This window comes from Diabrotica virgifera, chromosome 1 (assembly GCF_917563875.1).
Source record: "Diabrotica virgifera virgifera chromosome 1, PGI_DIABVI_V3a".
Lineage (NCBI taxonomy): Eukaryota > Metazoa > Arthropoda > Insecta > Coleoptera > Chrysomelidae > Diabrotica > Diabrotica virgifera.
In genome coordinates this window covers 201212530-201239505 of record NC_065443.1, presented here as the reverse complement: position 1 = coordinate 201239505, position 26976 = coordinate 201212530, and the positions used below count along the sequence as shown (strand labels likewise).

Sequence of the window (26976 nt, the reverse complement as noted above, 5' to 3'; positions counted from 1 at the left end):
ATGTTTGGGTGTGTTTTATGCCATTTATTCCTTTGTTGTAACTGTTGCAGGTACTCTTGCCTCCAAATCTTCCAGAAATCCCTTTTTATTTTTTCCAATATTCGCCACCTTGCTGGCATCTTCAAGTACGTCGTGAGCTCTTCTTCCCGATTCGGTGATACAATTTCTTTCCCTATAAGGAAGTGAGCTGGTGTGATTGCTATTTTTCCTTCTGGGTCTTCTGATGATTCACATAATGGTCTCGAATTCATACAGGCTTCTATTTGTGTTAGCACCGTACTCAGTTCTTCATATGTCAGTACTGTTTCCCCTATGATTCTTTTCAGATGATATTTCATTATTCGCACGGCGCTTTCCCACAATCCTCCGAAGTGTGGCGCATATGCAGGTATGACGTGCCACTGGGTGCCTAGTGCAATTAATCCTTGTTTTATCTCGTCCTCTAGGTTTTGATTTTCTTTTTTTAGTAAGTTTGCCGTTCCTACGAATGTGGTTCCGTTATCACTGTAAATGTTGACGCACTGTCCTCTGCGTGCCGTAAATCTTTTGAACGCCGCAATAAATGCATCTGTAGACATATCACTTACTACCTCAAGATGTACTGCCTTTGTTGACAGACACACAAATACTGCAATGTATCCTTTATAACTCCTTTGTCCTCTGCCTTTCGTAGTACTTATTTTTATCGGCCCGGCGTAATCTATCCCTGTATTCGTGAAAGGATGACTCGGGTTCACTCTGTCCTCCGGCAGGTCTCCCATTAACTGTTGTGCTACTTGTCCTTTATACCTCCTACACTTTATACATTTAGTTAACTGACTTTTCACTGTTCTTCTTCCGTTTATTATCCAATATTTCCTCTTTATGTATTGTAATGTCTGTTGTAGTCCGCTATGTAGATTTTTTGTATGACTGTCCGATATAATTAACTTTGTTAATGCGCTGTCCTTAGGTAAAATTATAGGATGTTTTTCCGCGTACTGTAGCTTCGTGTGCCTTAGCCTTCCGGTGACTCTTAGAATCCCTTGTTTATCCAGGAACGGTACCAATGATGCTAATTTGTTTTTCCTGTCTAGTTGCTGTTTCTTTTCCAGTTTATTTATTTCTAGTTTGAAGTTGTTAATTTGTGTGAGTTTTATCACTTTTAACAATGTTTCCTCTAATTCTCGGACTGTAAGTTGTCCTTGAGTTTTGTCCTTCTTTCTGCAGTTGTTTGCAAATCTCATACAATATGATACCACTCTTCTCATTTTTTCTAAATTCGAGAATCTCTCGCATATGTCTTCCTTTATCGTTACCATGTGCGTCGTTACTTTCGTTTTGACTTCCTCCTCATTTGTTTCAGGTATATCCTCTGCCGGTAACCTCAGTGCTTTTTTACTCGTTAGCCAAGTTGGTCCCTTCCACCATAACTCTGCTTCTAATAACTCTGAAGCGGTACTTCCACGTGAGAGGATGTCCGCGGGGTTTTCTTTCGTATCCACTTTATGCCAATTTTCTGGCGCTATAACTCCTTTTATCTCCTCTACTCTGTTGGCGACGAACATTTTCCATCTTTTTGATGATCCCTTTATCCAAGCCAGGGTTATTGTTGAGTCCGACCATGCATATATTGCCATGTTCTCCCTGTTCAATGCTTGTAGGGTTTTCTTCATTAAATTTGCTAATAGTACCGCGGCACACAATTCCAATCTTGGTAATGTCGTTTTCCCTTTCAATGGTGCGACTTTAGATTTTGCTATCAATAGATTTGTTTTAATTTCCGGGTCTAAGACCCTAGAATAAATAACCGCTCCATATCCTTTCAGAGACGCATCTGCGAATCCATGTAGTTCTACTCTGTTTGTTTTATTTAAATTGTTCCACCTGGATAATGTTATTCTCTCAAGATTTATTAATTGTGCCTGATATGCTTTCCACCGGCTTTGTTGCGCGCTAGTTAATTCTTTGTCCCAACTGGTCTTTTGCTCCCAAAGTTCTTGTATGAACATTTTCGCCTGAATTACTACTGGTGCTATCCATCCTAATGGGTCATATAGTTTTGCTACTTCTGACAGTATGTGTCTTTTCGTTATTTTCTTTGTCGTCGTTATTTCTATCTTGAATCTGATTGTATCTTCTTTGGGTGACCAATGTATTCCTAACGTCTTTCGTATTTCTTCTTGCTTGAATGCTTTTGAGTCTACATTCCTCATTTCTTCCGGTACGTTCTCCATTATTTTTTCTTCGTTGCTCAACCATTTTCTAAGTGTAAATCCACCTTTCTTAAAAATTTGTATTAGTTCCTTTTGGGCTGCTTCTGCCTCTTTTAACGTCTCCGCTCCTCCTAATATATCGTCTACATACATATTTTCTTTTATTATTTTCGCTGCTGTAGGGAAATTCCCTCCTTCATCCTCTTGTAACTGTTGTATTGTTCTTAATGCTAAAAATGGTGCTGCGGCCGTGCCATATGTCACCGTCTTCAATTTATATTCTTGCACTGGATCCTTTGTGTTCTTTCTCCAGAGTATTTTTTGATACATTTGGTCTTCTTCTGCCATTCTGATCTGTCTAAACATTTTCTCCAGATCCGCTGAGTATGCTACCTTATGGGATCTCCATCTCAATAGTATATCTGTCAAATCCTGTTGTAATTTTGGCCCCGTGTGCATAATATCATTTAGGCTTACTGTTGATGAGCTTTTACTTGATGCATCAAACACGGCTCTTATTTTTGTTGTAGTGCTGTCCTCCTTTCTCACTGGATGATGAGGTAGGTAGTAACCTCCTCCCTGGACTTCCGCTATTGCCATATGACCTTGGTTTTCATAATCTTCCATGAATTGTCTGTAATTCGTTTCTAACTGTTTGTCTTTTGTGAACGTCCTTTCAAGTTGCATCAATCTGGCGAATGCCTGCTGCTTAGATTCTCCTAACTTTGTGACGTCTTCCTTAAACGGAATTCTCACTTCGTATCTACCTTCTTCATTTCTTTTTACTGTCTGACGATACATTTCTTCACATTCTTGCTCTTCTACTGATAAACTTGTTTCTTGATTCACTTCTTCTAATTCCCAGAATTTCTTTATTTGTATGTCCATTTCTTGTCTGGATATCATACAGCATACTTCTGCTTTAGTTGTCTCCCTTTTTTTCGCTATCCCCGAAATTATCCATCCTAGTTTGGTGTTTTGACTTAGTAGTCCATTACTTCTTCTGTGCATCCCTTCTGTCAATATGTAACTATATTCTTTTACTCCTAGCAATAAGTCTATTTTTCCTACCCTGTAGTATCTTGGGTCTGCCAGTAGCACATTCTTCTCGTTGTAATCCTGTAGGACTATGTCCTGTTCCGGTAAATCCCTTGTTATTTTCGGTAGTACCAGTGCCTCTATTTCCATCTCGAAGTCACTTTGGTAATGATTTCCGATCAATAGTTTCATACTCCAGTTGGCTGTCTTTTTCCCTAACGAGCCTATTCCGGATATGGTCGCCTGTATTGGCTGCCTTTTTGTTCCTAGCGCCGTCGCCGCTTGTTCCGTTATAAATGCACATTGTGACCCTTGGTCGATCAATGCTCTCATTATGTGAGGCTCTCCATTCGCATCCCTTACGCGTACCACTGCTGTGGCTAGTAATGTTTCACCTTCCTTATGGCTTGCACAGTTAACTGAGTTCTGTCCTCTTTGCTGTGTGTTGTTGTTTCTTTGCCCATTGTTCCCTTGCGTATTGTCTCGTCTTCCGTTATTTTGTTCTCTGGCGTTGTTGGAATAATTATTTCCTCCTCTGTACCTGTCCGATTGGTACCCGTTTCTTCTACTGTTTGATTCTCTTCCATTTCTTTCCTGTATTTGTTCTCCTCTTGTTTCATTTGTGTTTCTTCTGTTGCCTGTGTTTCCTGTTTCATAATGCAACGTTTGGTGGTGGTCTCCGCCACAGTGTTTGCACCTAACCTGTGAAAAGCATTGTTTCTCCTTCTTATGTGCTAGACAATTCGCACACCATTCTTTTTCTCGTATTATCCTGTTCCGGTCTTTTACCTTGAGTTCCAGAAATTCTCTGCAGTATGGTATTCCGTGATATCCGTTGCATATCACGCAACCCATTCTTGTTTTCTTACCCGTTCCTCCTTGTTTCTCTTGTCTCTTTTCTGACTCCAGCAGTTCCAGTGTTTGGAATCGTCGCTGTAGAAACGTTTGTGTTGACTTGAACGTCGGTATCTCTCTACTGTCTCCGCTGTGGTTTTCGTATAGTCTCCTTGTCTCATTGTCCCATTTTGTTATGCTAATTCGCGCTATCAATGGGCTCCACGCTTCCGTGTCTGTTCCCAACCCTCCTATGGCTGCCAGGCACTCATGGAAGGTGTCATGTAGTGATTTCAGTGCTCTAGCGGAAGAATCCTTTACTTCCTGTGCTAGTAACATCCTGTCTATTAGTTTAAACAGTATCATCCTCGGATTCTCATATCTTTCCTTTAACATGTTCCATGCCACTTCGTAGTTGGCTTCGGATATGTGCAAGTGTTGTATCATCCTGTGGGCTTCCCCTCTTACTTGTGTTTTGAGGTACTGCATCTTCTCTGCTCTCGACAACTGTTCGTTTTCATGTATTACCTTTGTAAACAGATCGTGGAAAGTTCTCCACGTTTCATATCTTCCTTCATACACAGGGATTTTTACCTGCGGTAATGTTACTCCCTCTCTTCTCTGTGTGCTGTCTGGTCGTTGCATTGCAGGCCGCATTTTCTTTTTCGTTTCCCTGACCTTCCTCCTTAGCTGATCTATCCTCTCTACTTCGTCACTGTCTATAACGTCTAGCTCATCATTTACTGTTGCTTCTATGATGAGTGTGTTTATTTTCTCCATGTGTTCTTTCAATTCTGCTTGCAGTTCTTCATCGTACTGCAACTCCTGTTCATATTCTTGTAATAATTCCTCGATTTTTTGTTTTCTTATTTGTATCTCCTTTCCTTTTGTTGTCTTTCCTCTTTTCAATATTCTTCCATATTCTTCCAATAGAGTTTTTCCCTCAATATATGTCTTAAAAACCTGCTCGTAGTATTTTGTTTCGAAGTACTTGTCTTTCGTTACTCCGCTATCTACTAATTTCTCGTGGTTATGCCCAAACCTTGTCCAATAATCCTCTAATCTATCCTGACGCTCTTTAATGTATTGTTGATTCTTGCGAGATCCAGGGTCTCTCTTAAGAGACGACACCTGTTTAGAAATCTCTCCTCCAAGCTCAGCTTGCTTGTTCTGTAACGCTTCCATGTTTAAATCCACGTACTTTCTATTTTATGCAGTAATAAATGTTTTTACCGTATTTTTTCGTAACTATTTATATTTTCAATTTACTGTGATTCACCTTTTGCTGAATCGTAAATAGTAATTCTGTAGACCTTGCTGAGGTTTGCTTATTTATCTGTAGGTCAGTGTTATATGTGGGTTAATGTCAATCAAAGTATTATGTTGCACAGTTATAAATAGAATAATAAGAATACAACCTCTGTATTACGATGAGTATTTAAAATAATGCGATCTAAAATTATGTAAATGAAATACCAAGCACTATGAAATTATTAGGGTATAATGTTTTTTCTTTATCAACTTGTAACATAAAGAAATAGGTAGGTAGTAAATATTTGTAGGGCTAACCGTTTATTATTATTATATAGTCAAAGTATAGTTAATATATAAGGCAAATATAGTTAGAATCAATAAATAAATATAGGCAAATATAGTTAACAAAAATAAAAGAGTAAATAGTTAGTAAATATTTAAATTTATTTGAATGGCAACTATTGTATAGAATGCACTAAAATTTTTGTAAATATGTATAGGTCGAATAATTCGGTTTAAAATTGGAAAGAATATTGCGTTATACGATACGAAATAGTTGGAAAAATGTTAATTTGTTCAAAAACTTACGGTTTTTTTTTCTTTTTTATGTTTCTGGACTGGCTCTGCATGCGCACCTGGATATGCCCTCTGACCTGCAGTTTTCTTTCTGGATCTGCAGTAACTCTTCTGGGTACGGCTTCTGGCCTGTAGTTTTCTGGATACGGCTTCTGGCCTGTAGTTCTCTGGTTACGGCTTCTGACCTGTAGTTTTCTGAATACGGCTTCTGACCTGTATTTTTCTGGTTACGGCTTCTGACCGTTATTTTTCTGGATACGGCTTCTGACCTGTATTTTTCTGGTTACGGCTTCTGACCTGTATTTTTCTGGATACGGCTTCTGACCTGTATTTTTCTGGTTACGGCTTCTGACCGTTATTTTTCTGGATACGGCTTCTGACCTGTATTTTTCTGGTTACGGCTTCTGACCTGTATTTTTCTGGATACGGCTTCTGACCTGTATTTTTCTGGTTACGGCTTCTGACCGTTATTTTTCTGGATACGGCTTCTGACCTGTATTTTTCTGGATACGGCTTCTGACCTGTATTTTTCTGGATACGGCTTCTGACCTGTATTTTTCTGGATACGGCTTCTGACCTGTATTTTTCTGGTTACGGCTTCTGACCGTTATTTTTCTGGATACGGCTTCTGACCTGTATTTTTCTGGTTATGGCTTCTGACCTGTAGTTTTCTGGATACGGCTTCTGACCTGTATTTTTCTGGATACGGCTTCTGACCTGTATTTTTCTGGTTACGGCTTCTGCTTCGCTCTGGTTCTGTTCTCCCGGGCCTAGTGTCGTCTATTTGCTACTGATTTCGATTGGTGTGGACTGTACTTGTAGGCCTCCTTTTTTTCTCGATAAGGACCATGTGTAAATACGTAGGATGTAAAAGACGTGAGTAGCGATAAATACGTTTATTGATATAGACGAACACAAGGATATATTTCAATCCCGGGAGAACCGCCGAACACTGTAACTGATAATTGATACGCGATTAGCTGAAGACTGAATGAGAACTCTCTTTCTAGGCCCAAGAGCCTAGTTTTATAGAAGCTTAAATTGGGTCATAGGTGACGCTAGTCCCCCGTGATTTGTATATCTACTTAAGGTAAATAATTCTACTTTTGTCAGCAGTTTCGTGACATTTCCAAATTATATTGTTGATAATTGACCAATTTGTATCTAAACTAATTAATCTACGTGCGTGAATATAAAATAAATAAATTCGTGCGGTCTACTGGGTGATAAAATAATTCTGTTCAATATCGAATATGAATTCTGAATATTTATTATTGGACAAACAGTTTGATGAACCTCAATAAACGAGAGATCAAAACGGTCACTGAAATGGTGACTGGACATTGCCGTTTAAGAAATCACCTATACAAACTAGGTAAGGTGAATGAACCATGGTGCAGAAAGTGCGAAATGGAAGAAGAAACTGCCATACACATTACACATACTATGCCATTGCAGTGTGCTGGGTTCTATACGTCATGTGACATGTGACACTGATACGAATTTGTAGTATATCAGTTATAAGCCGCATAACTTAAGTTTGGAAAGATAGATTTGTCTTTTAAAAAACAAAGATGAGATTGATGAATGCACCAAACAATTGATGCCTTTAAGATGTGGCGTTGGAGACGAATGCTGCGCATACCGTGGACAGCTCATCGGACAAACGTTTCTATTCTTAACCAACTTGACATTAAAAAATACTGTCTATAACATGTCCGAATTTTACAGTTCTGTGGTCACGTGGTTCGCAGATGGGACGATAATTTAGAGAGATTAATTGTTTCTGGAATCGCTGGAAGAAGACGGTCATCAACCAGATGTTCCAATTAAATTCAGAACTGAGCGGCCGCTCATTCTGCGAAACCATTAGAACAGCTAAAGATAGAGACCAATGGAAAAAATCTGTGAGGAGTATTTTAGGACATTACAATCCTCAGTAATGGAGAAGTGATCAGAGAGAGAGAGAAAGAGAGAGAGAAAGAGAGAGAGAAAGAGAGAGAGAGAGAGAGAGAGACAGACAGACAGACAAAGACAGAGAGAGAGAGAGAGAGACAGACAGAGACAGAGAGAGTGAGAACGAGAGAGAGAGAGAGAGAAAGGGGGGGAGGTCCTTTGTTATAGTTTTATAATACCACTCTTGTATCTTAGTATGTGTATATCTGACAAAAAACAAGTTAAAAAAACCCATACTTAGTGATCCTACACATCGACTAGTTGTTCGTTTTTGCTCTGCCAGAATGTATGTGTACAAGCTTTTTTCGATGTATTGTGTTCCCATATCCTATTCCTTTCCATACTAGTTGATACTGAAAATGATGAGGCACAGCACAATTTGTCTCTGCGGGCATAATTTTAAAGTTCTTCGTGAATTTGTTTGTATCGTTTTAAACATTTCAACCTTACCTAGGATTAAATAGCTAGTAATCGAAGCCTAGTATGAAGGAGTAGATATTATTGTCATGCCTTGTATTGATTCTAATTCTAATATCTTTCTTTCAGTTTCCCTATTTCGCAATAGAGGTAATGGGTTTTGACAAGAGCTATGACCTTGTAAATAACACGTAAACTTGTGTACTGCATGGATATGACTCATAGCTCTTGTCAAAATCCATTACCTCTACCTAAATTCGTATGTTTCTTCCTCTAGTAACTATATGGAAATCCATTAAATTGTAACGTATAATCAAAAAAATGCTGATGTATAATCACAGTCACTTTGGGAGTTATTATATTGCATAGATGTTCTTAGATAGAGATTCGACCTTCACCAAATATACTACTATATCAAATTGAAAGGAACTAAATTTGTAATTGAAAAAGTATATATTCAATAAAACACTAGCAGTGCCTGACCATCTAGAATTTAGTGGTATGTAATTTAATAACAACATACAAAAAATAGATTTTTTAATTAACAATAAAATGAAAGTGAAATCTCAAAAAGGTTATTAGGTTATGTCTTTTCAAATTGACATACTTGGCCTCGATCTCTTAGGCAACAGCATACTTGATTGAAAAAATCTGAGGGTGGTGTTGTTACCCTAGGAATATCAAATCCATTAGCAAAATTTGAGGATATGTTCAAATCGATCGCCTAATTAAAAGTCTTCGTTTGACATATATTTGGACTTTGAGTGATATTTATTTTACTACAAGTATATTTTAAAAAGATGACAAACAACGCAATGACAAAGGATAAACGAAAATGGAAAAAACGATTAAATGTAACCAGACTAGCATGCTGGAACATAACATCTTGGAACGGAAGGGACCAAGAAACAATTATTGAATTGAGAAAACATAAAATCGACATATGCGGTCTATCAGAGACCAAAAAGAAAGGCCAGGGAACAACCCGCTATGCCCAATACATCTTAATATATAGCGGCAAACCTAAACACGACAGAGCACACTCAGGCGTAGGCATCATACTACATGAGAAATACATGAACAGTATTGAACAAATAGAATACGTTAGTGATAGAATTCTACATGTATCACTCAAGCTTAATCATAACACTAGCCTGAACCTAATAAGCACCTACGCTCCAGACATCTCTAAACCCATCGAAGAAACAGAAATGTTCTACAATACACTACACGAAACTATTAGCAAGATTAATGGCAACCAAAAAGTAGTGATTTTCGGCGACCTCAATGCCAGAATAGGTAATGATATCCTGCCAGGCGTAAAACAAAAATTTAACGAAGACACCATCAACGAGAACGGAGAATTCCTGATTGATTTTTGTGCCAGAAACGAGATGAGGATTAACAACACGTACTTCCCACATAAAGAACAACACAAATACACGTTTTGCAACACCAGAGGTCAAAAATCAATCATAGATTACATAATTACTAACAGAGTTTTCGCCCCATCAGAGATACTAGATGTTAGAGCCCTAACCTCAGCTAACACTGGAACAGATGATAACTTGGTTTTATGTAAAATACAGATAGAACGACCAATTAAAATCAAAAATTCCCCACATACATCGAGAGATACAATATAGAATCAATGACCTCAGAGAGCACAAATAGATTATATGAAAGCAGGCTGACAAGTAAATTGGAAAACAGTAACATGGACAACTGTGAAGTAGAAGAATGCTGGTATGAAATCAAAAACTGCATCCAGCAGGCTGCGGAAGAGTCTATCGGCAAAAGAAAAACAAACACCAGCGCAATAAGAAACAACAAACCATGGTTTTGTCAAGAAGTCAAAGAACTCGCAGAACAAAAGAGAAAATGATATCTGTGTCACAAAAGCACTGGAACGCAGGAACAACGCGCCATCTATATAGAAACAAGAAACAGAATAAATTCGCGAATAAGAGCAATAAAAAGAGAGCACTGGATCAACTTCACAAGTGACATGGATCACGACATCTATGGTGCACAGAGGAAAGTCTGGAAAATGCTAAAAAACAGAAAAAAAACCAGTAACTGAATTTGTACAGACAAAGGGGATACGAACTGAGACATGGGAAAAATATTTCAGAGAACTCTACAAAGGTGAAGACTCCAATGACGAACACGATTACAATACAGAAGACAGGTATATCACTAAACAAACTGAAGTAGAAGCGAGAATGAAGATCTTAAAAAATAGACGATCGCCAGGTACTGATAGAATACCTAACGAACTGCTGAAATACGGCGGTCAGAAACTCACCAATTGTCTCACAACATTGTTTAACAAAATCTTAGACAGAGCAGAGATACCACAAGATTGGCACACCAGTATCACAATACCGATTTTTAAGAAAGGACAAAGATCATGCCTGGACAACTACAGAGGAATAACTCTCTTAAATACTACAATGAAGTTATTCACAGGAATACTCAAGGATAAATTGGAATCACAGATAAAGAACAGAGAAGAACAGCAAGGATTCAGAAAAGACAGGTCGACGACGGACGCAATATTTGTCATGAAACAAGTGAAAGAGAAGTCGATAGAATATAACAAATCTGCATATATTTGCTTCGTAGACCTAACGAAAGCATTTGATAGAGTCAGACCTAGCGATATAATAAAAAAAATTAAGCAAAAAAGGATACCGGTAAACATTGTTGAAGTCATAAAACAAATGAACAATAACAACACGACAAAAATTAAAACAAACGACACCACTACGGCCATGGCCAACATACCAACACCAGGAGGAATCAGGCAGGGAGACAGCCTCAGTCCATTTCTATTCAATATGCTAATGGATGAAATAATAGAAGATGTGGAATCGGTACAACTAGGATACAGACTCGGCCACAGTAGAATCAGTATAGTGTGCTATGCGGATGACGCAGCCCTGATTGCAGAGGACGAGGATGACCTACAAAGGCAACTTTATCGATTCTATCAAGCATGTCGACGACTCAACATGAACATATCCACGCAGAAAACAAAATGCATTACCATTGGGAAAGACCCAATTAGATGCAAGCTAGTGGTAGAGGGGAAACCCATAGAACAGCTAAACCAGTTCAAATATCTAGGCGTAGAGTTATCAAGTTATCATGACCCAGCCAGAGACCTAAGAGGACAAATTAACAAGGCCGCTGTCTTGTCCGGATGTTTGAGAGATATGGTCTGGAATAACCCATATATGAGAATGGACAGCAAAGTTAAAATTTATAAAACTTGCATCAGACCTGTTATGACCTATGGCATTGAATCAAGAGAAGACACAAATAAGACCAAAAGCATGCTACGAACAGCCGAAATGAAGACACTAAGAGCAATAGCAGGGAAGACAAGAAGGGATAGAATACGAAACAACATCATCAGGGAACAATGTGGCGTGCAAGATGTAGTCAGATGGAGCAGGCAAAGATGAAGAGAATGGTTCAGTCATGTAAAAAGAATGGAGGAGCACAGACTACCAAGAATTGCTCTAGAAGGAAAACCAGCAGGCAAGCGTCCACCGGGGAGACCACCAAAAAGGTGGAGAGATAGCTGGCAGTCTACCTCTCAAGAAATACTTCAACGTCGGAATTAACAGATCGATAGATCTACAAGTATAAGAAGAAGAAGATATTTTAAAAATATTTGTTTATACCTGGCAAAATATTTAAACTAACTATGTTACTATAATTTTTAGGGCATATTCCTTTCATGTAAGTGCCGATGGCCAAATGCAACCGGTGCCCTTTCCACCAGACGCGCTAAGTGGTCCTGGAATTCCAAGACACGCTCGTCAGATAAATACTCTCAGTCACGGGGAAGTCGTTTGTGCAGTGACAATTTCCAATCCCACCAAATATGTATATACTGGAGGCAAAGGATGTGTCAAGGTTTGGGACATCAGTCAACCTGGTTCAAAAAGTCCTGTTTCTCAATTAGATTGCCTGGTAAGTAAATATACAAATTGTCTTGTAATTAATATGACATATCATTATATAACATACCATATCCATGAAGATGAACAGTTTTTTCAGATTACAATATTCAGTTATTTCGTCAGTATTGTAACGATTCAAAAAACTTTTGGCCATCCTGTTTTTCTTCTCTTCTATTTATGTGCGTGCGAATTTCAACTCGAGGTTGAAAGTTTAATGATTATTTGTTCGACATTCATAGTCATTCTTGAGTATTGTTTCTTGTTGGTCACCCACCTTTGTTGAGCTGGAAGCACTCCTTTCTTTCGCTTTCAGAAACTTTCTAGAAATCTGCAATTGGTCGTTGTGCATATGAGTCAACGAACCGTAGCTGATGTCGACTCTTCAAGTCGAGCACCCAGTTTAACTGTATGTTATAAGACTGCAACGAATTCGTCTTCTTCTTTTTTTGTATCGTTATTATTCCGATTTGAAGCTGCGGTTTACACCAAGTAAAAATCGTGGGGAAGGCTGTGTAACGGTTCAAAAAACTTTCAATTTTGTCTTGTTCAGAAACCAGTAGCTTTCATCCAACCCTTTATATCATCAAATTTTTATTTTACTTATAAATGAATTACGCCTTACAAATATCCGAGTGGTTGTTTGTTTAACGTTCGAATTTTATCTTAGAACATTCCATTTTTGGGTAAAATAAAAATTATGTGATATACGAAGTTGGATGAGATGAATGTTACTGGTTTCTGAATAAGATAAAAGTGAAAGTTTTTTTGAATCGTTACAGTATATTTCGCTCACTTATAATACTTTATGTATTTTATTGCTCTGCGTTTTAGTGATTTCTTCACATTAAGTGGACAACTTCATATTAAGTGTTTATAATGTACTTATATGGATATTATGTTTTAGCAAAGGGACAACTATATCAGATCAGTAAAACTATTACCGGATGGAAGAACTCTCATTGTGGGCGGTGAAGCGAGTAATCTATCTATTTGGGACTTAGCGAGTCCTACACCTCGGATAAAGGCAGAACTGACATCCAGCGCACCCGCCTGCTACGCTTTAGCCATAAGTCCAGACTCCAAAGTTTGTTTCAGTTGTTGCTCAGACGGTAAGTTACTTTACCTTATCATTTTACTTTATTTCTAAATTGTTAAATTGATTGTTAAATCATTTCAATACTCAGGCTAATGAAGTGAACAAAAAAGGTATTCCGAAAGAAAACAACAGTCTAGTAGTAGCAAAAGAACCAATAAGGTGCAAATTTGAGATTGAAAACCAAATTAAATTTTGTTTTATATGGGATTAAACCACAATTCATTGCAATTTAAAATTTATGTCTATACTAAGGAACACGTTCCACTCTTTAGGCGTGTGTCAATTTTTCTTAAGGGCTTATACAGGCTCGTAGCAATCATACTCATAGTTTTCGCCAGAGTTTCTTAAAAACTTAGTGGCAGATGAATTATTTATTTACTGTACGTCGTATGTACCTACTCAGCATTCGATGTGTTTTTACAAAACGTTATCGGTATTATTTTTTTATATTATACAACGTTTAATTTTTTAGGACACATTGCCGTTTGGGATCTTCACAACCAGACCTTAGTAAGACAGTTCCAGGGCCACACCGACGGCGCTTCTTGTATAGATATCTCTTCTGAAGGAACTAAATTGTGGACAGGCGGATTGGACAACACCGTTAGAAGTTGGGACTTACGCGAAGGTAGACAATTGCAACAACATGACTTCAGGTAAATATAACAAAAATAGTAGACATATGTTAGTATTAAATGATCTGATAAATCCTTTGAAATGAAAAACATGTTTTTTTCCAAAAAATTCTTTATATATAATGGATTTCTACGGCTATCGCCGCTTCTCCATACCCAGCATCCAATTTTTTCTATCGTAACACATATCTTCATCTAATTGCCTCGAATCCATTGCCTCCTGAATATTGTCCCTCCAGCTTCTCCGTGGTCGTCCTTTTTTCTTCTCTCCGGTGGGACCCACTCGGCCATTTTTCGACATTTTTCTCGGCCAGCGAGTGTCATTCATTCTTTTAACGTGACCGAACCATGTCAGCTGTCTCTTTTCAATATCGTGTATTATAGTTTTTTCCACCTTCATACGTTCTCTAATTGTTTCATTTCTTACATGTTCTAATCTCGAAACCTGACAACTTCTCCTCAAAAAGTCCATTTCTGTACTAAGTAGCTTCTTTTTATTTCTTGCACTTATGTCCCAAACTTCTACACCGTAGATTGTAGCGCTCTTCATTATACTTTCATATATTCTTCTCTTTGTTTCCTTCTTGATAACTTTGTCCCATAAAATTGAATTGAAGGATCTAGTGATGGTTCTACCTTTATTGATCCTGTGTTGTATTTCATCTTCACTATTTCCTCGTTTGTTAAATATAGCTCCCAAATATTTGCATTGTTTCACACCAACAATATGTCCTTGTTCCAATGGTAGGTTTTCAATGTCTTCGTTTCCCACTATGGAGTATTCTGACTTATCCATATTTATTACTAATCCTGCCTGTTGGTAATGTTCATTTAGCTTCCGTATCATATAGCTTAAGTCATCTTGATCTTGGGCTATAACAACTTGGTCGTCCGCAAAGTATAATGTAAATAGGGAGTCGTCTCCCACTTTCAGTCCCATCGGTTTTACTGCTTTTGTCCACCTCTGTAAGGATTGGTCAAGGTATATTTTGATATATTCAGAAATTTTTTTTATTTTCTGAAAAAGCATTAAGTTTTGCTATTGCCGTAACGATCTGTCACTTTTTTCAAACAACACTTTTTTCTTCTGCATGTGGGTCCATTTCTCACTGAGTTCCTGCTTCAATTTGTCCAATAATGCACAATAATATTGGTTATTGGTAGTTTTACCTTTTTCAAGATAATCAATTAAAATTATATCTTCGCGATCCCAAGAAAGTGGGAATAAAAATTCTCAGTTTCTCATTAAATTATCGGTCAAGGAGAAAAAAGTTAAAAAAGTCTTTCTATATTTCTTCAATTCTAATGATTGTTTAAGTAATATATAAATTTACAACATAGCTAAACCAAGGTACAGTTCTTGTTAATAAAATATTTGATTATAAAACACATACATTGTCACTGTTAACAATGTAAAATATATAAAAAAGTTCTTCATAAGAAAGTGTACATTTACAATTAAAATATAATATACAATAGTAATATGGAACGATGTTTTTTGTACTTAAGGACAATTAAGTATGGAACTAAAGTATGATAAGACAACTTTTTTAATAAAAAAATCTTAAATATAATTTTTCTGTCTGTAAAAAAACATGCCATACCATAAGGAATAACCAACTCTTAATGTTGAAATTATGTTAAAAGTGAAATATAATGAAAAAGATATATTGTGACTGTGTTAAATCTGAAAACAGAAGAAACGTATAAGTAAAGTGTTTTATAGTATCGAAAACAATTTTGGAAAATGACGACCAAATAATTGATATTTTTTAATACACCAGGGAAATAAGGCAAAAATATACCATGTTCGGGACACTTGAGCAGCCAGGTTGCAAATGGGTTTTTTGCGTACTATATACCTAATACATTATTAATACAAAAATGCCCGTCACAGTTCGGACGAGAATTTTAGTTATTAACAAATAAGTGTCAAAAATGGCAGTTTTTTCATTTAAATCGCCACAGGTAAAAATAGGGTAATTATATATCTCATTTATAGTATCCTTCTTTTAGTAGATGAGCAAAGATTTAAAATGGCAGTTTTTGAATTTTGGTCCGATCATTTGTTGCTTCAGAAATTTCAAATTAAAACTAAAATTTCGAAAATTGCTATAACTTTTGCGAAAATGACCTTTGGAATTTCAAATTGCATGAAAAGTTGAACAAAACAATCCATATAATGCACAAAAAAATTTAAGACGATTCGTCAGTTAGTTTAAATTTTATTCAATTTGTTTATCCCAAAGAGCTTTTTTTTGTAATGTTATTGTTCAGAAAATTATAACGATATAGCAATTCTGTGGAAACCACATGAAAGAAAAATAGTTATATTTTCAACATATTTAAAAAAAAATCATTAAAAAGTCATTTTAATCATACCAAAAACATTTTACTAAAGAATACTCATTTTCAGCTTATAAACAATTTGAATAGCTTTGTTAATATTGACTGTAGACTAAAACTACTTTGAGATTTGAAAAGTTGGTATTTTTATACGAATTTTCAAAAAAACAACTTTTTGCCTAGGTTAATTACGGTCAAAGTTATCTACTTTTGTTATTTAATTCACAGCTACTTTGTTTATAACAATTAAGCAACCTAACTAGCACCGTTTTGAAGCTAAAGGTATAGTTTATGTGTACAAGTTTGAGTAAACTTTGATCTTCAACAGAGTGGTTAATAAAGCTTTAAAAGTGACGTCCTAACGAAATCGATTCGTGGTCGGTGGAGTGGAAATATTAAAATCCGTGCACTCAAAAAATGAAATGACCGATTCTAAACCTACCGAATATACATACATAATTTCATAAAAAACGGTCAAGCAGTCTCAGAGGAGTATGGCAACTAACAGTGAGACAGGAGAATTTTATAGATGTAAATATATAGATGGCTATTAAAAAATAGTGGTTGGGGATAGAAGAGTGAAAATTAAGGGTTGCATGTATTTTTTAATGCTACATAATACAAAATTAAGATAGACAATTTTGTCCAAAAAAATAAAAAATATATCTCAGGGGGCAACCCCCTTACAACTTATGGGTATGAAATATAGGTTAAAACCTATTCTCAGTCCTACAGGATACATGTGTAAAATTTCATACAAATCGGTCAAGCCGTTTCGGAGGAGTATGGTAACTAGCACTGTTACAGGAGAATTTTTTATGTACACCGAAGTAACTGTGGATTAAATAATAAAAATGGCTAACTTTGACCGTAATTAACCTACGCAAAAAGTTTTTTTTTGAAAATTCGTGTAAAAATACTATCTTTTGAAATCCCAAAGTAGATTTACTCTACAGTCAAGATTAACAAAGCTTTTAAAATTGTTTAGAAGCCAAAAATGACCCTACTTCAGTAAAATGTTTTCGGAATGATAAAAATGATTTTTTATTGATTTTTTTAAACATTTTAAAAATATAAGTATTCTTCTTTCAAGATGTTTCCACAGAAGTGCTGTATCATTATTATTTTCTGAACAATAACATTGCAAAAAAAGATGTTTGGTATAAACAAATTGAATAAAATTTAAACTAATCGCCGAATAATCTTGAAATTTTCAGGGCATTATACGTACTGGTTGACTCAACTTTTCGTGCAATATCAAAGTCTCTTAAGTTCATTTTCGCAAAAGTTATAACAATTTTTTTATTTTCGAAACTTTGATTTTTTTGCAATTAGCGAAGCAACAAATGATCGGAACAAAATTCAAAAACTGCCATTTTACACCTTTGCTCATCTTTTAAAAGAAGAATACTCTAAATAGGATATTTAATAACCCTATTTTTACCTGTAGCGATTTAAACGAAGAAACTGCCATTTTTGACCCTTATTTGTTAATAACTAAAATTCTCGTCCGAACTGTGACGGACATTTTTGTATTTATAATGTACTAGGTATATAGTACACAAAAAACCCATTTGCAGCCATGCTGCTCAAGTGTCCCGACAAAAACCTTATTTCTCTGGAATATAAAGTGTAATTAATAACTTGAATGTGAAGTTAAATTGTCTAAAAATCTGCGATCAAAGTTGTTAATAATAAAGACAGCAGCAGTGTACTCCTGAGATGTGTAATATGGGAATGGATTTATTGAGTATTTGCTTTGATATCAATATGAACAGACTTTATAAGACTGCACGAAACGTTTTCTATTCAAAAATTGAGCTTTTTCACTTTTTTTTTCTTCTTGATCAATTACAGTGATCTTTTTACCCCACTATAGTTATATATTGTTATGAATATAAAATAGGATATTTTAACGGGAAAAATGGAAAGACCTAGTAGAGGGACTATCTAAAGATACGACCCCGCATAGACTGTCGGATTTGAATAGAAATTCAGTCACGATTTTATCCCTTAAGCCTTTGAGAGTAGGTACTGAAAAGTAAAATCAAGGATAGTAAAATATGTGAAAACTGTGGGGGTTCCTAGCTAATCTTCGTGAAAATTGTATTTTCTTTTGTAAGGATAATCGCATGTGCAGCGACGATTTTCTCCCTTATGCCATTTTACGAATCTATAGAGGAGTATTGATTCTATTTCTAAAAGTTTTGGCGTAAGGCGTACTGGACACTATAGGTAAGTGTCCGTGATTTCCTCCTTCATGCAACTTAAAAGTTTGTATTTTTCACGATAAGAAAACTGCAAAAAGAAGGCACAACGGCAGGTCGTGCAAAACGAAATATTTTACCTTGGAAAAGTTGAGGAAAATTATTTGCAAGAAAATGAAAGAGGTTCAACTCTAAATTTCCTGTTTTTTTTGCTTATCTTATATGACATGTTCAGTACACAAAAAGGCGTAAGGGATAAAAGTAGTAGTTGAACTTCGTTAAAATCTGAGATCAGACACTACATACGAATTTAAGATGCAATGGTGTCGCATAATCTGCTAACACAAAACATCTAATGAAAATCCATTTTACGTATGTGTTAACTGCTTAGATGTCGGATAGAAAGAGCCAGAAGTGCATTCATGAAATTCAGAAACGTCTTTACGAACTCTGACTTTGACCTAAACCTAAGACTAAGATTCACAAAATGCTATATATGGTCGGTGCTCCTATATGGCATGGAAGGATGGACTTCAAAAATAAACACAATGAATAAGCTAGAGGCATTTGAGATGTGGATCTATCGACGAATCCTTAAAGTTCCCTGGACCGCAAGAATAACAAATGAAGAAATCCTGAGAAGAATTGGTACAGAACGACAACTGATGTGCACAATTAAACAGAGAAAAACGGCATACAACCTTACTTGAAGGAAAGATCGAAGGAAGAAGAGGAGTGGGCAGGAAGAAAATGTCATGGCTCCGTAATGTCAAACAATGGAAAGGACTAAAAAACATAGGAGACCTAATACATACTGCAAGGGATAGAGAAAAATGGTCAAACGTGATCGCGAACATCCATTAGTGGATTGCATAAGAAGAAGAAGAAGATTAACTGCTTAGTGTTTCATAGGTAAACCATAAAAATGATTCTTTGTCACTGTAAAAAATACTTCTTCTTTACAATCTTAATTATTTTTTTAGCTCCCAGATCTTTTCTCTTGGATACTGCCCGATGGGTGAATGGCTTGCGGTGGGTATGGAAAATTCTAATGTGGAAGTACTCCATGCTAACAAACCCGATAAGTACCAATTACACCTTCATGAAAGCTGTGTGCTGAGTTTACGATTTGCAGCGTGCGGCAAATGGTTCGTTTCGACAGGAAAAGATAATCTTCTGAATGCTTGGAGGACACCATACGGGGCTAGTATATTCCAGGTAAGTACTTTTGATACTATTTTTAATTGTAAAATAGCAAAATAATAAATAGTTAGATACGAGAAAGTTAGTAGGAGTTTCAAGAAAATCTGATAAAAGTAATAGAAGTAGAAGGATAGTCCAGGGAAAAGCCCTGGACCTGGCCTGCTTCTAACTCAGGCGAATTACCCAAAGAATGATTAACGTCAATCTTTATTTGTCACCCCAAAAATAAAAATACAAGAGAATGCAGCGTTTACCGCACCAATACCTTGATGTCCCATGTGCTAAAGTTAAGCAATAATTATACACAATTTGGGTTTCGCAAAGTCCTAGGAACGCGTGAAGCGTCAATCAAGATAGCATTCGATAAAGTACGACATGATCAATTAATGAATATCTTGAAGTCAAAGAAGATGGACTACAATAAGCTCAGGATCATATCGAATCTGTACTACAAGCAGCGAGCAAAAGTACGTGTTACGAATAGCTGTCAGAGGAAATTGAAATTAGACGTGGAGTGAGACAGGGATGCGTATTGTCGCCAATTCTTTTTAATGCCTTCTCGGAAGAAATCCTCTTGAGGGTGAAACAGCTGGAATAAGGGTAAATTGAGTTCTCATTAACAATATTAGATATGCGGATGACACTGTCTTCTTAGCCAAAGATCTTTAAGAGACTGGTGTACAGAATAGCTGTGTATAGCCAAGAATACGGTCTAACAATGAACATCAAGAAGACAAAATTTCTCCTCGAGAATAAAAAATCTTCTCATAAACGGAATCAATGGCGAACGAGTAGACCAATATGTATATCTTGGAATAATGATCAACTTCACAAATGATTACTTCCAGGAAATTAAAATTAGAAGAGAAAAGGATAGAGCAAAATTTTAACAAACCGAGAAGAGTGCTCTGCACAAGAGATTTGAAGTTAGAGCGACATCAATGAAAAAACTGGAATCATTGGAGTTGTGAATGTATAGAAGGATCCTGAGAATACCGTGGACAGAACACATAACAAACAAAGAGGTTTTGAGAAAGATTGATAAAGAAATAGAAGTCTTAAATACAATCAAAACCGGAAAATTGGAATATCTCGGACATATTACACGTGGAGAGAGATACAACTTGCTCCAACTCATGCAGGAAAAGATCCAAGGAAAAGAAGCATAGAGAGACGTAGAATATCATGGCTGCACAACCTGAAAGAATGGTACGGATATACATACATCAAATGAACTTTAATTTTCAGAACAGCCGTCTCTAAAGACCGAATAGCTATGATGGTTGCCGACCTCCGTCGCGAAGATGACACTTGTAGAAGAAGTAGAATGAAAATAACATTAATAGTAATAACACTGGCATTCATAGATCGTAAATATAGATATAGATCGTGTGATCGTGATAGATCGTACAAAAAAAAAACTAAATAATTTAAGAGGGTATTCTCCAAAAATTTATATATCGAAGCATGATATAACTTCTACAGTATTTTCACTTCCAAATTAAGTTGAAGGCCAACATAGCAGAGTCGGTGTGTATCTTTATTTATCGGTAATGATCCTCTAACAATGCATTCTTAATAGTAGATAATCCTAAAGCTGAAAACTCTTGTTTTTAAGAATTACGCAAAAGTCTTTATTCCCTTCAACCAAGAACACGATCCTTCCGCTCTTAGCAGGACTAGTAAAAATTAAACAACTTGGACAACCCTGGGAAAACTGACCACAACCAAAGAAGTAAAATGTACTTTTGAAATTGAAATACGCTGCCACTTGTTAATATCACCAACTATATAAATTATTGATGTCATATTTTTGCTAGCATGACTTTAAACTGACTCTGAATGTTGCGGAAAAGTCAATAAGGGTAAAAGTAGGTACTTGTGACAAATAAAGATTTCTTGATCCCAATCTTAATTTTGGTTTTCAACAATTGCCTGAATAAGTACCTAATGATAAATCTTTCTTATGTTTCTTAATCTTTGCTCAAGCCTACTTCCATTTTATAGAGCATAACGAGGGAATTCTCTTTTTCGCATGTACCTATATTACTTCATCTTTTTTTAAATTTTCTAATTGAAGGGTTGTAATTCTAAAGGGTCTAAGTGCCAAAAAATCAAAAGTCAATATTTTTGCGAAAATAGGATTTAAGTGTTAAATTTAAAACTTTATCTCGATGTCTGTAAATAATAATTATTATTATTTATAGACATCGAGATAAAGTTATACCGGGATCTAAGTGCCACCACTGGTTTCGCTCAAAAGGGTCTGACCGCGTGTGCGCGTACGGGGCGAGGTTGCGGATGGTGGTCGCTTATGTGCATGGGTATAGTTGACTTAATAACGCTGTAAGAAATGGACGTTGCATTATTGAGTGATCAAAACATTCAAAGAAAACGTAATAAACAGAATTATAAGGTCGAACAAAAGAAACGTCGTTTACATGGAGAGGAGTACAAAACATCAAAAAAGGTTACAGTGGCAAAAAAAAACTTTAATAGAGGTAAGTTTGTTAATAATATTTTGATTTTCTAGTTTTAATGTATTTTGAGTAGTACAGCTATGTGCTGTTCGGCATCATTTTAATGTCAGCCAATTCAAATAAAATTAACGGTAACAGTCAACGGTTTCAATTTCGTTTTATGCACTTATGGTGTGTGTACACTTGTACAGTGTTATTTCATTATAATTATTATAAAATATTAAATTAATATGAATACTTAGATGATTTATCCAATATATTTTTTTGGTTTCAGGTGAATTGCAAGTGCAAATTTCAGTGTAAACTTCTTTCACGCGGCCGAAAGGAAGAGATTTTTAACGAGTATTACGGTATTGGAGACTCTATAAAACAAGGTAGATAAAATTAAAATAGTACTTAATCGAAAATACTTTAAAATATAACGGTAATTTTACAAAAAAAATCCCAAAAATGATTTATTTATATTCTGATACTAATATTTTATTTCAGGTACTTATTTACTTGGTCTCATTCAAATAATACCTGTAGGGAGAAGACGTCATGGAACATACGTCGATCAATCGAAGAGTCGCAGGCAGACATCTGTAGTTTACACGTTGCCTGATGGTACCGGTAATCACGTTCAAGTATGTAGAAAAACATTTGAATCAGTATTTGCGATATCCCATAAAAAAGTACAGACTTTGGTAGAGAAAAAGAAGTGTGGAGAAAATATTTATAAAGACAACCGTGGATCAGGAAACAAACCGAGAAAGTTTTCCTCTGATATACAAAATCTTGTAATAGAGCATATAAAATCATTCCCATATCAGGAAAGTCATTACAGTCGACATGATACCCAAAAGTTCTGTCTGAGCCCGGACTTAAATATTAATCGTTTATTTAAAGCATTCAAAGAAAAATACCCTAATTCTCCTGTTAACTACAGATATTATTACTTAATTTTTAAGGGTAAGTTTGCTTATTTGAAGTTTGGACGCCCTAGAACCGATACTTGTCCCAAGTGTGATTTGTTGCACGCAAAAGTAAAAAGTTCGGCAAGAAGAGATAAGACAAAATATACTGCAGAGTTAGAACTACATCATCGCAAAGCCGAGAGTGCACAAAAAGCTATGAAAGCTAATGCAGTAGAGTCTCAGTCTCCAGCTAGCAACACAATAAATATGGCTATGGATATGCAACAAGTTATTTTCATACCAACACTGACACATAGCCAAATGTTTTATAGCAGACAAGTATCATGCTATAATCTATGTGTTCATATTGCTGATAACCAACAGGCTTACATGTGCCTCTGGAATGAGTCATATGCAGGAAGAGGTGGTAACGAAGTCGGCTCTTCCATATTCAAGGTACTAAACATGTTGTCACCTAAAACTTTAAAAAGCATGCAGTTATTTGGAGTGATAACTGCATAGGCCAGAATAAAAACAGAATGGTTCTTTTTGCCTTGATCTATTTAGTAGCTAATGGCATTTATGACACTATTGATCATAAGTATTTGGTCAGTGGTCACTCTTTTATGTCCTGCGATCGAGATTTTGCCCAAATTGAAAAAAGAAAGAGAGTAGTTAAATGTTTTGATCCAAAGGATGTTGAAAAAATGTTACGAGAATCATGTCACAAAAATCCATTTGAAGTTGTTAATTTGGACCAAAATGATTTTAAGGACCTGAATAAGGCTTCCACAGACTTTTGAATACGACAAACTTAAAAATTTCAACTATTTCTTGGATTCACATAAGCAAAGACAAGTTACCTCGTGTTGATTTAATGGAATCACACAATGACTCAATACCGTGGGACAGTGTCAACGTTTTCAAAAAAGGCAAAACTCCAAATCAATTAAAAAACTACACTTTGCCAGTGCTAGAAGCTCGAAACAATATTTCCAAGGAAAAATTGAAAGATTTGAAGGAGATGCTACCATACATATCCGCCGAAAAGAAAGCATTCTATGAACATTTTATTAACCAAACCGAAGTCTGAGAACTTTCTGGATATCGTCCATAAAGGCACTTAGCTCATTTTCAATATCGCTTTAAATGGTACTTAAGTCATTCTAACACAATGAATGTTCATTTTGTATTGGTTCCTTTGATTTCTTTTTTTTTAATATTTTACGGTTTGCTGTAATATAAGATATGTTTTTAATTGATTTATGTAAAAATAAAGAAATATTTCATTGAATTGTTCATTTAATGATGTTTTTTTGTTATATCTCAAAATAAAAGAAATGGCACTTAGACCCTTTAGACTTACAACCCTTCAATTTTAAAAACAGACTGCTAGTTAAAACAATCCTCATTCTCATTTACAAGAGGTAACATCTTAAAAAAACCATTTCAAAGAGCATGTAAAAGAAAGGATTGCACTTTGACATAATTACATCCAAACGATTTTAATTAAACGTTTTTAATATTGATGTCTAACCATCTAAAAGTTTAGTTCTTCTTCTTCTTTTTGTATAGACATGACTGTCTGTTTTTTCAATGTGCCTCCAGTAGGTTATCATGCCATCGTTTTCGTGGTCTTCCCACTGATCGTCTTCCTATTGGGGAACCGTCTCTCGCTGTCCTTACTTCTCAATTTGTTGTCATTCGGCTTACGTGATCATTCCATAGGACTTTTCATCGATTGTCATTTGTTTCGAGCTTCTGTCAAATGTTGTATAATCTGTGTATACTATTAATATACACGGATTATACGAAATATGACAGAAGCTCGAAACAAATGAGACTGTGAATGAAAAGCCCTATTCTACTCTTTTGTTTCTTACCCAGTTATTTAATGTTATCCAACTTGCATCTCCGTCGTATATCTGTACTTCTAGCTCTGTCCCATAATATCTTACAATCGATTTTTTGAAGGGTTTTCCTCTCCGCTGTTTCGAGCAATCTTTTTGTCTCTCTGTGTATCTCTGCATCTCATTCTTGGTCTGATGACTGTTTTGGTAAATTCTGCCTTTCATTTCTTTTCCGATATTTTTATTTTTCCATATTGTGTCTTTCAGGCAACGTTGGGATCTGTTTGTTCTATTCACTTGACCTTACACTTCTGTTTCGACCTTTCCGTAGCTAGATAGTGTGATACCTAGATATTTAAACTCCATCACCCGGCCTAAAACCTTGCTGTTCTTCTGCTAATGTTATAATTTCATTTTGTTTTTTTTGTTTATCACTTTGGTTGTTAATTTTAATGTTGTGTTTAATAAGTTAATTCGTCTGTAATTCTCCGAGTCCCAAGGGTCTTCTTTTTTGAAGAGAGGTATTAGGATGCTTGATCTCCATTCTTGTGGTATTCTGTTTTGTTGTATTATTTTTGTGTTAGTTTTAATAGTTGTTTAGTCCCATCTTTTCCTCCATACTTTAAGAGTTCGTTCGAAATTCTGTCCTCTCCTGAAGATTTTCTATTTGTTAATTTTCTTAATGCTTCTTTTACCCCTCCCTCCTCGATGTTTATTTCTTCGTTTGTCGTAATTTCAGGTGTTGGTGGTTCATTATCGTCGCCTTTGGCAAATAGAGATCGAAAGTAATTTGCCCATGTTTCCTTCTGAATGTGTTTCATTTTTATTAATTCATGCATCTCTTTTCTTTGTCCTCTGATCAGCATCCATACTTCTTTTTGTGTTCTATAGAAGTCGTGATCCATCTGTTTTGAGAAACTGTGTCAGTGTTCCATTTTTATATACCTGACTAAACTATTCGTTTCGATTCTGATTCGTTTGTAATGGTTGTAAGCCTTTTGTGCTTGTTTTGTTCTGTATTATAATAAAAGGCTTTCATCTTTTCTTCACATTTTATCTTCGCTTTCTCTCTAAACCATGGGGTTTTCTTTTTTGATATGTTAGTATTCATAACATTACTCTCTCCAAGTGATTCTATTGTTGTGTTGATTATGTTATCTTTTAATTTTTGCCAGCTTTCCCCAATTAGTCCAGTCGGGTTAGGGTTAGACGAATAACAGGCCTAACCTTGCATTAGGAGCTGCCCCAAATTTTATTTTTCTAATCTTTAGGGGGGTCAATAGTAGTGTAAATGTAAAATCTCGACTAAATTCCGCCATTGCGTTAGCCGCCATCTTGATTTTAAACGAGAACCGTTTTTGCTCAATATCCCCGCCATTTTCAACTTCTCGACAAAAAGTATAACAACTAAAATTGTTGAAAATGTGATTTTCTATCATTTCTAGTTGTGGCGGAAAATAGTAACAGTTAGAGCATAATGATTCAATTATTTCGTTTATTATTAGTTTTACGACAAAAATGTTTCTACACAAAAATAGAGAGAATTAAATTCTACACAATTTTAAAATCTTCATTTTTTTGCTAAAGTTAATATTTAAGGTAGTACGTATGCGATAATGGCGCGAGCGTAAGACCAGATTGATTTTGTAGCAATTGTTTTTGTTCAATATCTACGCCATTTCAACTAAAATTGTTCCAAATATGATTTCCTACAATTTCTTTTTAAAATTTTTTTTCATGCGGTTGATATTTTCCGAGTTAAGTGGGAAAATAGTAAAAAGTGGTGGGGGGAGCATAATTACTGAATTGAATCTTGTTTCCGAGCTGCCCCAAATTTTATAATTCTATCCTTTAGGGGAGATCAATAGTAGTGTAAATTTAAAATCTCGACTGAATTCCGCGGTTGCATTAGCCGCCATATTGATTTTAATGGAGAACCGTTGTTGCAATATCTCCGCCATTTTCAACTTTTCGACAAAAACCGTAGGAACTAAAATTGTTGGAAACGCAATTTCC

The 26976-nt window shown here is 35.8% G+C and overlaps 1 protein-coding gene across 2 annotated transcripts in view; it reads left to right on the top strand.

Annotated features, from left to right (window-relative positions):
* The window catches only part of LOC114325807 (transducin-like enhancer protein 4), a 1285138-nt gene that overhangs the window by 1246555 nt on the left and 11607 nt on the right, over positions 1 to 26976 (top strand). For both annotated transcript variants that reach the window (XM_050641900.1, XM_050641898.1), the window contains 4 exons: positions 12008 to 12257; positions 13152 to 13356; positions 13816 to 13999; positions 19515 to 19749. In XM_050641900.1, coding sequence (XP_050497857.1) covers positions 12008 to 12257; positions 13152 to 13356; positions 13816 to 13999; positions 19515 to 19749 — 874 coding nt within the window. The remainder of the gene's footprint in view (positions 1 to 12007; positions 12258 to 13151; positions 13357 to 13815; positions 14000 to 19514; positions 19750 to 26976) is intronic.